The sequence below is a fragment of the Dasypus novemcinctus genome, chromosome 8 (genome assembly GCF_030445035.2).
Source record: "Dasypus novemcinctus isolate mDasNov1 chromosome 8, mDasNov1.1.hap2, whole genome shotgun sequence".
Lineage (NCBI taxonomy): Eukaryota > Metazoa > Chordata > Mammalia > Cingulata > Dasypodidae > Dasypus > Dasypus novemcinctus.
This window is the reverse complement of record NC_080680.1, coordinates 112033168-112045324: the sequence shown is the minus strand read 5'-3', so window position 1 is coordinate 112045324 and position 12157 is coordinate 112033168. Positions and strand designations below refer to the sequence as shown.

The 12157-nt window shown below is 37.7% G+C and overlaps 1 protein-coding gene across 2 annotated transcripts in view; it reads right to left on the bottom strand.

Moving 5' to 3' along the window:
- The window catches only part of ELP1 (elongator acetyltransferase complex subunit 1), an 87684-nt gene that overhangs the window by 32199 nt on the left and 43328 nt on the right, over positions 1 to 12157 (bottom strand). For both annotated transcript variants that reach the window (XM_012518830.4, XM_004476545.5), the window contains exons 15-27: positions 11998 to 12104; positions 11575 to 11678; positions 10257 to 10310; positions 10055 to 10160; positions 9070 to 9185; positions 8617 to 8690; positions 7799 to 7877; positions 7629 to 7708; positions 6084 to 6221; positions 5891 to 5976; positions 5416 to 5564; positions 3795 to 3918; positions 2330 to 2427 (exon numbers count right to left, since the gene is read on the bottom strand). In XM_012518830.4, coding sequence (XP_012374284.1) covers positions 2330 to 2427; positions 3795 to 3918; positions 5416 to 5564; positions 5891 to 5976; positions 6084 to 6221; positions 7629 to 7708; positions 7799 to 7877; positions 8617 to 8690; positions 9070 to 9185; positions 10055 to 10160; positions 10257 to 10310; positions 11575 to 11678; positions 11998 to 12104 — 1315 coding nt within the window. The remainder of the gene's footprint in view (positions 1 to 2329; positions 2428 to 3794; positions 3919 to 5415; positions 5565 to 5890; positions 5977 to 6083; positions 6222 to 7628; positions 7709 to 7798; positions 7878 to 8616; positions 8691 to 9069; positions 9186 to 10054; positions 10161 to 10256; positions 10311 to 11574; positions 11679 to 11997; positions 12105 to 12157) is intronic.

Sequence of the window (12157 nt, the reverse complement as noted above, 5' to 3'; positions counted from 1 at the left end):
TGCAAAAATTAGTAATGTTTTTTGTACACTAGTACTGAACAAGCTAAGGAGGAATCAGGGGGAAAATTCCATTTTCAACAGCAACAAAAAGACACAAATACCTAGGAATTAATTTAACCAAAGAATTACAGGACCTATATGCAGAAAACTACAAAACAATGCTAAAAGAAATTTTAAAAGACCTAAATCAATGGAAAGACATTCCAAGTTCATGGATTGAAAGAATAAATATCATGAAGATGTCAATCTTACCCAAACTGATTTATAGATTCAATGCAATACCAATCAAAATCACAACAGCTTACTTTACAGAATTAGAAAAGGCAATTAGCAAATTCATTTGGAAGGAAAAGTGCACCCCAATAGCCAAAAGCATTCTAAAAAAGAAGTGCGATGTGGGAGGAATTTCACTGCCTGACCTTGAAACATATTACAAAGCTACAGTGGTCAAAACAGCATGTTACTGGCATAAGGGCAGAGACATGAATCAGTGCAATAGAACTGAGAACCCAGAAATAAACATACACCTATACAGTCACCTGGTTTTTGACAAACTTACCAAGTTAATGTTAATGGGACAAAACAGTCTCTTCAATAAATTGTGCTGGGACAACTGGATATCGATAATTAAAAGAATAAAAGAGGACCTCTATCTCATTCCCTATACAAAAATCAACTCAAAATGGATCAAAGACCTAAATATAAAAGCCAGGACCATAAAACTACTAAAAGAAAATAAAGGGAAACATCTTCAAGACCTTGTAGTAAGTGGTAGTGTCTTGGACCTTATACCCAAAGCACATGCAACAGAAGAAAAAAATATTTTTGCACCTCACAGGACTTTGTCAAAAGGGTGAAAAGGCAGCCAACTCAACGGGAGAAAATATTTGGAAATCACATATCTGATAAGGGTTTAACATCCAGGATATGTAAAGAGATGTTACAACTCAACAATAAAAAGACAAACAACCCAATTAAAAAAATGGGCAAAAGAGTTGAACAGATATTTGTCCAAAGAAGAAATATAAATAGCAAAAAAAACCGCAACACATTAAGAAATGTTCAATATCATTAATGATTAGGGAAATGCAAATCAAAACTTCAGTGAGGTATCATTTCACATCTATCAGATGGCCACTATTAAAAAGACAGAGAACTACAAGTGTTGGAGAAGATGTAGAGAGACAGGAACACTTATTCACTGCTGGTGGGAATGCAGAACGGTACAGCCACCACGGAGGACTGTTTGGCAGTTCCTAAAGAAGTTGAATATAGAGTTGCCACCTGACCCTGCAATACCACTACTGGGTATATACCCAGAAGAACTGAGAGAAGTGACAGGAACAGACATCTGCACAGCAATGTTTACAACAACATTATTCATGATTGCCAAAAGTTGGAAACAACCCAGGTGTCCATCAACAGAAGAATGGATAAACTATGGTCTATTCACACAATAGAGTTATTACACAACTATAAGAAGAAAGGAAGTTGTGAAGCATATGACAACATCTATGAACCTGGAGGACATTGAGTGAAGCAAGCCAGACACAAAAGGACAAATATGGTATGATCGCATTACTATGAACCAAATATACTGTGTAACTTAGTATGATTCCAAAAAAAATTACAGGTATCCAGTACATTTGAGAAATGCATGGTTTTTTATTCAAGTATGTTTTCTTTTTAGTTTTTAATTGCTTATATTTTCTATTATTAAATGTACAAAATCAAGTTAAAAAAAAAGACAAGCAAGACGGTGAGCTGACACAATAAAAGACATCAGGAAAACATTATGAGAGACACAATGAAGCAGGGAGCAGAGATGGCTCAGGTGATTAGGCACCTCCCTCCCACATTGGAGGTCCTGGGTTCTGTTCCTTATGCCTCCTGAAGAGAGGACGGGCACACAGCAAGTAGACACAGCAGGTGCAAACAATGAGGAGGTGGGGAGAAATAAATAAATAAATTAATTAATTAAATAAGACTTTAAAAGAAAAAAAATACTTTTATCTCTTTAACTGAAATATATGGAAAGAGCTTCATTTTTCAGAATGAATAGTTATGCAGCAGTAAGGCCAGAATAGAGAAGGTGGCAGAGCAGAAGCCAGGAGCCCCCTGTGGAAGCCGCTGTGGAATTCCAGGTGAGGAACCATAGACAACTCCTAGCCTGGGCAATTTCTTCAGAACAGGACAGGGTCATTCTCCCAGAAAAGAAAGTCAGGATGAGGTTCATTCATTTTAAAAGGATAAGCTTTGAAACCAAGCTTTCTCACCCCTTTCCAGCTAATGCAGAAATCAGGAGAGACTCAATTCATATGCCACTTACCTTATGCTGCTGCGAGTTTGGCGGGTATAACTTCAGAGCTTCATTATACAAGTTTTTATCTTTTATTAAGTTTAAGCATTCTGGGAAGTACTCGGATCCTGTAGGGATAAGATTCATACAAATATAGGCTTAAACTTTTTAAGTGTAACAGATTTCACTTACACCAATCATCCCCAAACAAAATCAAAAAGCACCTTTTAAAGACCTACAGAATCAGAGTATCTGGAAAACGGAATCCAAAAACTTGAATTTTTAACAAGTGCCACTGGAGATTCTGATGTATGAAAAACACTGATTGGGATCAATGTTCTTCTTAAAAGGAATTCCTTTTACGTTCTGCATAATAAATGACCATCCAGTCTATAGTGTATCCGCAACCTACTTGATAAGAATCACCCGGGACTGCTTATTAAAAGAAGACACTCCTGAGATCTATCCCAGACCTGCTCAGCAGAGTCTCCAGGGGAGCTGGAAGCCAAATGCTTAATATCCATCCCAGGTGATTCTCACTTATCCCTGCTTCAGCCCTCAGGAAAAAGAATCACAATTGCTTAGGTGACAAAGTTAACAGGGGACCCAAAACAAGCAAAACACAAACACTGTGCTTGTTTTACTCCATCACAGCCAACTATGTGTCATTCAGAGTCCTGGGAGGTGGGTGTCACCACTCACTCCTGACAAATCATAGTTCCCTCACATGGCTGCAAACACCACGAGAAAAGGTGAATTATAAACCAATTTTGTTCTTGAGACATTGAATTTAGAAGGTAACCATTTTTAGCCCAAAAAGGATCTATTCTATTTTCTTAGGGCGCTAGTCCAGACCATTAAAAGTGATTTGGCAGGGGAGTGGCTGTGGCTCAATCAGATAAGCTCCCGTCTACCATATGGGAGGCCCTCGGTTCGCATCCCAGGGTCTCCTTGTGAAGGCAGGCTGGCCCAGCCTGCAAACGCTGGGGAGCGCCATCCAGCCCGCAGCGCTGTGGAGCTACCACCCAGCCCACAAGCGCTGTGGAGCGCTGCCTGGCCTGCCTGCCCCACCCAGCCTATAAGCACCACGGAGAGCTGACTCAGCAAAGGTGACACAACAACAAAAAAAGAAGGGAGGCAAGCAAGAAAGCAAGAACACAGAAGAGCCAGCAGCAAATGAGCACAGAGAGCAGACAATAAGCAATCCACAAGGGGGGAGGGGAAAATAAATAAATACAGGCACAGAAGAAAGTACAGCAAAATGGACACAGAGCAGGCAGCATACAAAAAAAGTCACAAGGGGGGTAAAAAAAAGTGATTTGGTAGACCCTCAAATTTTCAGAATTATAACAAAAGGTATACATATGTACTTGTTAAGGTTTTCAGGAATGGAAATTGAAATCAGTTTATGTCTAAACTAATATTTTTATTTATAGATTGACCAGTTTCAAAGAAGTTCTCAAACAGAAATAAGCATACTAACTCTCATACTTACCACATTTGCTGAGGTGGCTAATGGCTTTCTCATACCGTTTCAAGTACTTATCTATAGTGAACCGTTGATAATTAGGTTCCATCTTCTTAAGTGTGTTAAGAAATGGAAGATATTCTTTAGGATCCTGAAAAATTAAACAATGAGAACAAATTTCGGCAAAAATGCTTTAAAATATAAGCACTTGGAAGTGAATGTAGCTCTCAAGTGGTTGAGCAATTCCTTCACCTATAATATATGAGGGCCCCCGGTTCAATTCCTGATACCTCCTAAACAACTTATACAGATAGATAGATAGATAGATAGATAGATAGATAGATAGATAGATAGATAGATAGATAGAATCTATCTAAATTTTCTCTTCGAATAATAATGACTAATTCTGAGCTAAGTCTCACAGTAACCACTTATTTCAAAGGCTAATTAAGGAAAACAAAAGTCCAATCTGAAAGATAATCAACAAATGCATCCAAGTTTCACCGAAAAGAGCAAGGCATTGTGCTTGTTGCTGTTTTTCCTGATTTTTCAAGCCTTCTATTTGCAAAGAACAAATGTTAAAACACAGGCCAAATTGTAATGAATTGGACGCAAAACTTTGAGGCAGGACGCAAAACTTTGAGGCACTGATCATCTCCACCTCTGTGCCATGCTCTATAAGGAAATTCTTTTCCTTTCTACAGAAGATATGCTTTCTTTTCTTAAAGTAATTTCACTGGGAAGACAAGATGAACACACACAAAAACTATACAGGGTAAAAACAAGACAATAAATAATTAAATGTTCAAGTACGTGCTATGGGGAATAACTATGGGCCAAAATATTCAATAAACAAACTTTTAGTAAGAATCTGATACAAACGAAAAATGAAACAACCCTGACCCTCAGGAAACTTGTAGTCTAGTAGAGAAGACAGCCTGTGGAATGCAGGGGTAAGCACTGGGTGAATAGAAGCACATGAGAGCCATCTAAGCCAGTCCCTGGGGGGCGCAGGGTGAGGGCAGCAAGAATGGCTTACTGGGAAGATACCATCTCAGCCATGATCACTGTGGAGCTCATGAAGGGTTTTAAGCAGAGGAATGAAGGATCAAATTTTCCGTTTTGGAAAGAACACTCTGGCCACAGTAAGAAAGGACTGCTAGGGGACAAGACCGGCACTGCAGAAAACCAGATGAAAAATGAGAATGAGTAGGTGAGTGTTGCTCAGATTTTCAACTACAGGCAGGACAAGAGGCTCTGAACCTGTCTAGTTCCCATGTTCCCACTTTCCACTAGAAAAGAGCTAGATGATAAAGAACCAGAGCGAAACATATGAATCACTTTTTATATTTCCTTTATAAGAGAAGAATTAGTTCATACATGTGCCTTTAAGGTTAAAAATAACCAAGTAATTTTAGTGCACTTATTCCACTTAGTAATCCAAAACCTCTGACAAGCACAGAACTAAAATAGAGAATGGGGTTTAGAAGCATGGGCCCTGGGGTCTCACAGACCTGCCCCCAGTCCTAGATTCTCTAAGTAACATCCGGCAAATTACTGCACCATCAGGAGTGGGGATTCATATAACCACGATTACATAGACAAGAACCATGAAGATGATAATGATACAAGTAAGAACTCCACATACCTTCTGTGACTTCTCAGCTACCATGAGGACCAAATCAAAGTCATAGGTGCCAAGAGAATAATCATATAATTCATTAACATCTACCAGAAGCAGTAAATATTTCAAGGCCTCTTCAGCACTCACAGCATCAGGAACAGAGGGAGCACTTTCTGTCCATGTTTAAGAAAACAAAACAAAAACACTTGGGGGAAAAACCGCATACCTAGCAAAATAACCAAAAAGACAAAGGAATACATTTTGATAGAACAGGGCACCAAATGAGTTTTTTTTTTCATTCTCTTGTATATGCTTTGAGGGGTGGCATTCAAAAGAATCAACACAGGTCTTAAGACAGCAACCGAGAGGCCACATGTTAAATCTGTGCCATGGCAATGACTTGGTGATGACAATGTCTGGTCAACACCATCTCCAGAGAACGCAAAACTGGCATCAGTCGAAGTCATGTTTAAACACTCTCCCTGTGGGCGGTCCCTACCTTGAAGCTCGTGTACCTTCTGCAGCACAATTTCCAGTTCTGGGGCTGTTTTCTTCACGTGTGATGTGAGTATTGACAGGCAGTACCTGAAGTAGTAAGTGAAGAACATCAGCAAAAGAAAGATGAATAAGCCGAATAAGGACTACTATACATTCCACTTTCAAAAGATGCCAACCAATGGCAACACACGTACTTGTGAGGATTAATGTTTTCCATGGCTGCTCTCATAGCATCACAGATCAGGTCCACTTTTGTCCCGTCAAGATGCTGGGACAGCTGGACAACGCTGGTGACTGGCCGAGGGTACATGGTCTTTGTGACATCTTCTTCCCTAAGAACAAATGTGTATAAAAGATCACTAATTGTACCTGTGCCCCAGCTATCAAACTACTAATGGATACCTAGCATGCTGAGGAGACAATAAAAATGGCTGTTGGAAAAGAAATATAACGTATGTGGTGAAAAACTGAGAAATTTATGACTAACTTAATTCCCAATCTGAACGCTTAGCAGTTCATCAAAATGAATCATTCGAATCAGACTAAATTCTAAGCAATGTACAGTTTAGGAATCAGTTACAAATTTTGCTATGTTACTTCTGTTTTTATAAATCACATTGGTTTAGAAAAAGTCTGAAAGTTTCTTATAAAACTAAACCTATACCAACCCTATAACCCAGTATTTCCATTCCTAGGTGTATTATTCAAGTGAAATGAAAACATGTCACAAAATACTTATACATAGAAATGTTATATTCATATTAGCCCCAAACTGGGTATAATCCAACAGGAGCCAGTTCTACAGGGGAATTAATAAACTGTGGTGTATTTACACAGTGGATAAAAAAGGTAAAAGCAATAAAAAAGAATGAACTAGTGATATACATAACACAGATGGATCTCCAAACATACCAAGTGAACTATGCTTGTTTATACAAAAAACAATACTACAGGATTCCATTTACAGGAAGTTCTAGACCAGGCAAAGTTTGAAATGGGATCTGAGGAGACTTTCTGAGATAAAGCAAATGTTCTCTTATCTTGAGAGGGGTTTGGGTTACATGCAAGTATGCATTTGTCAAAACTCACTAAATGGTACACAAATGATTTATACATTCACTGTAGAGAAATTTTATCTCTAAACAAAAAACCAAAAAAACAAAAAACAAAAATCCAGGTAAAAAAAAGCACTCTAATTAATGCTATGCATGGTGACATGCAAGAGATATCCAGTTTACTTTGAAATGCATCTAAAAACAAGATGAATGGATGGATGGACAGATGGTAGACAGTGATAAAGCAAATGCAGCAAAATATAAACTGCAGAATCAAGGTGGTGGTGGGTACAGGATTCTCACTGCACATTCAGTATATTTAAAATTTTTCATTAAAAACTTGGAAAAAAGCGTAATCAGGGAAAAACACCCTTTGATCTTAATCTCCTAAGAAAAAGTTATATATATATAAAAGTTATATATATATAAAAGTATACACATATTTAAAAATCAAGTCAAATGATAATTCTTAATGGCATGTTTTAAATTCAAGGTTTTAAATAGATTATTTTTAAAAGAGAGAAAAAGAGCAAAAGCCAGCACATATGGCATCTGAGAGTTTAGATATTAAAATACGTGAACAGTAAGTAATTTTTCCTCTCTACCTATTTGTCTGCTTGATTACCTTAACTAGAAGAAAGAAAATTATGGAAATTATACTCACAAATAATTTGAAATACTTACTTCAATTCTGTAAAAAACAAATTAATATGATTTACAGAATCTATCTGTTTTATGAAGGTTTCCACGTTTTCAAGAAACACCTACCCCAAAAAAAAGAGGACAAAACATTTTAGTTCACACCATATTAGTTCAAGTCTAAAGTGAGCAAGGATGCAGATTTAGAAAGTTACCTGAGGGTTATGATCATAAATCAGATTGAGATTAATTCTCAGTTTTCTCATACATTCAAATGCTTCTTTAAACATAAGCCTGTGAGAAGAGAATGGACAAAAATATTTTATAAAAACTAAGTTCATTGGAACAAGCATATTTTCACTATTATACAAGCCAGTTATAATCAGACTACAGCTGAAATAACAGAAACTACTATTGGATTTCCACTGTGAAACCACAGAATGGAAAAGTTCAGGTACCAAGTTCATTTAACTTCTTAAAGTTGTGATTTAGTTATCACGGCAATCTGATGACTATGTCCCCCCATATACACATTAGAAAATTATCATGGACCATAGGTCTACTTTTTTAAAAAACAAAATGTTAATAAAGATCTTTCTAATATAAAGTTTCCCCCAAATAGAATCTGACAATGGATCATTTCCTTCACAACAGCAGAACTGATTTTTTTGGATCCTGGATCCCTCTATAAATCTCTGGAAGCCTTGGACCTTCTACCTAAATAAATACACAGACATAGTTTAGGGTACAATTTCCCTGGCTTCATAAGCCATCTAAAACCCAAATGAACTGCCTCAGGTTAAGAAGCCTGTTTTATAGGATAAGCTTCCTGATTCTTTCTGCTAGGAATGTCTGCTACACTGTTCGGTATTAAAATAAAAATATGGAGGGGAAAAAAGCTTGTGAGAATCTCAATGAAGACTTCTGGAATGAAGTCAAACTTACAAGTTTTAAAAGTTGTAATAAAAGTACTTACTGTCTTCACATTTAAGCCATAACAACAAGCTAACCAGTCATATAAAATGGCACTTACTTGTCTAACCACTTCCGAATCTGAGCTAAAACCAGAGCTCGATGATGAACAACTTCTAAGTTTCCCCTTGGCATCTTAAATAAATAAATCAAAACAATAACATTTTTAATTAAATAGAAAAAAAATAAATATCCAGGATAAACATTTTTACTGCCTAACTCTTCACAGAAAATACCACAAAACTAGCTATAAAATGAACACACTTTCAGCAGAATCTGTGCTGTAGTTTAACTTTCAAGAGAAACTTCCTCTTTAAAGCCTTACTGGGCAAAGCTTGTATCAACATTCCTTTGTATAAAGCTATTTTAAAAACAAACCAACAAATAAAAACCTAGCAAAGAGAGGCTTATCATAAATGATTATGAATGATAAGACAGCCTAAAATACAACCTGTAAGAATTCTACTCGGTATTGACTGCCAAATGACAAGGAGAAAGGTGACTCTCAGCTTACCTGTAATATGAGTTTTGCATCCTGGGGCACAACAGTGACAATCCGTGAACCCCTCTCCACCTTTCGCAGTGTTTCCTCGTTAGACATGTTACTGCTGCTTAGACCTACCTGTAAGGCTAAGGATAGCACAATGACTAAGCCTTAAGAATCTCCATCAGGACAAGTCTCTCTCAACCTCAGTAGAAACTGCACATGTTATTGGCAATAGAACAGAGCAATTAATAACCAGGCTCCTTTGCTCTCCCACTCAACCACAGAAGAGTTAGCCTTTCTAATAAATGGCCTTTCTAATAAATGACCACATCCCTGGAAGCTACCCTCTCTCTCTCACAGAGCCCTCAAGCGTACGGACACACACAACTTCCAAAGGGAGGTTCAGCGTAACTTCTCTATTTCTTAGCCCATCAGTGCCCCAACATCAATGAAAGAAAGATTTCCAATTTTCTAGTTATATAAGCAAGGAAAATTAAGTGGGCTTCTTTGAAATAAAGAAAAAATAGAGAAATACACACATACATAGAAGAAAAGGGGCATATACTAAAAGCAAAAATGGAGCCAACGTCCTGCAAACCAAGGAAAGAGATGGATTCCTTCACATGTACAATAGAGGATGTAAAATATTTCTACAGTGAGAAAGGAAATATCACACAGAAGTTAGGGAATATTGCAAGTTTGGTATCTACAGGGTAAGCCAAAATAAAGTATTGCAGTAATTACATAATAAAATTGCCTGAAATTTTTTAACTTAGAACATGCTGCTTAGCCTCCTTTCCTGGAAGTCTTTGTTAAGTGGTGTAAAATGATTTAACTGAGATATTATGTTGAGATAAGAGGCTAAGTAAATGAAATCTAAATGCTTTTTCCAGTTCTAGGACTCCATGATAAAAAACTAAAGTACATAAAAGAGTGTAAAAGTCATCAATACTCCGAAGGACAAAGAATATTAGAAGAGAGATGATTTCCATTTTATACACTGAAAACTTACTTTTAACTGAAGCATCCCTCAGGTACAAACACTGGCAGGTGTGGGAATGGGTTGTCAACAATAAAAACTCATCATATATAGCAAATGATGTGATATTTGATGCAATCTGCAACAAGGCAAGGGAAGAAGGGAGGGGAAATTAGCAATTTTACTTGGAGCCAACACTGTTAAAAGGATCCACTGCCAAACCAAGCCTTGATACCTCAGTGTCATTGATGAAAAAGCGGTACCTGTTGGTCAGACCAAGCACACATTCCTACAAAGAAATAAAATTGGAATTACAAACAAGTAATACAAACTAGTTAAACGTAACTTTTCTATTAATTAGTTCTATTTTCCTATGGTTTCACATCTGAACCCTTGTAATTGGGATTGAATATATATATACCTGAAACAGAGTTGGTCCTTACAAAATTAACTATGACACCATCCAATCCATCAGCAAGTCCTGTCATTTCTACCTTCTATGTATCAAATACATCCTGTACATCCCCTTTCCTACCCTCTACATCTCCACCTCAACGGTTTCATCCTTGGTGCCCCTCTTCCATTCTTACCCAACTCCAACCAGGGCAGGAACTGGGCAGCCAGAATCACCTTTCAAACCCTCATGCAGATCCCATTACTCTACTGACTGTAAAAGCACCAGTAACTTTCCATTCTTCCGGATATAAAATACTAAGAACAATCCAAACTTCCTACTATGTCCCATCACTAAGCTCCAACCACATCGCCTCCTTTCAGTTTCATGAATAAGTTAAGCTCGTTCAAGTTCAAGGTCTTACAATTCCTTTTTCTTGGAGTACACATCTTTTCTTAGGGATACATCCTTCTCTTGCCTCTCATCTCAGCAGACATCACCACCTTAGAGAGGCTTTCCAGACCACAAGTAGTCTCCCCATAGTTACCATCTCCTAATTAACCCCAAACAGCTCACCATTCCTGGACATTATTCTCTGTTCTTTTCCTTCATTCTCTTATCACAAGGGATTATTATATCTAAATTGATAAAGAGTGTAAGTTCCAGAAAAGCAGGGATCATATCAGTTGTTTTGTTTTGTCTTGTAGCCACTGCATACCACTACTATAGGCATTCTAATACTTACTGAATGACAATCTATTGAATAACACTTTTGAGATTTTATTTCTGTTGTCCTCAAAAGATATTCCAAAAAACAAACTTTCAATTTTCTGTATAGGTGGGAATAAAAGTTGGACAATTTTGGTGTTCTGTTTTTGAAATTGTACTGCCAAGGAAAGGAATAAACTAGCAAGTACATGCCAGGTAATCTTTTAATCATATACATTATCTCTTTTATTCTCTTTCCAAACCCTGAGAGGGAAGTATTAATTTTCTCATTTTGTAGCTGAAGCAGCTAAGGCTCAAGAAAGTGAGATAACTCAATGCCACCTTGGGATTTGGTGGAGAGCCAGGTCCAAAGCCCTGGCTTTTTACCTAACGCCATCAGCCCCAGCTGACTGCCTTAAGCAGTGAAGTTTCCTGCCCTGCGATCACTTACCTCTCCTCCAATCACAGCCAATTCAATCTGCATGCATGGGTAAGGAAACCGGACAGGTAAGCCACCAGTGTTCTTCCATGGTTTGACAGCCAGAGAAGGTGACTCTGCAGGATTGACAGATCTGTTTACTAGGAGCTGGGCTGCCTTTGTAAAGAACTGTCAACATCAATACTTGCTAAAAACACTTAACATGCAATTGCACCACTTTCAAAGGTACTCTAAAACTCACTAGGGTACTCCAGTTCAGGACAGGAGAAGACAAAAGCTGGGTATCCCTGCAATGCCACTCCAGAGCTTATTGTCAACTAGGGTAGTTAAAAGACTTACAGTCATTGGTATAATGACAAGATACAAGTATATATTCTCAAGAATTAAACATCTGTATAAGTCAAAACCATGCCTTTCTAACACTTTGATACTCACCCCAAAGGTACTTAAGAATCTGGCCATCAGCTAGCTGCAATGCTACTGACTTGGTCTTGGAACTGCAACAGAGACTGATTATGACCCCATCCACCGTCACAGATGAGCTGACAAAAGTAGCAAAAAAGGAGGGGTGAACAGACCATTTTTCTCAAAGTAG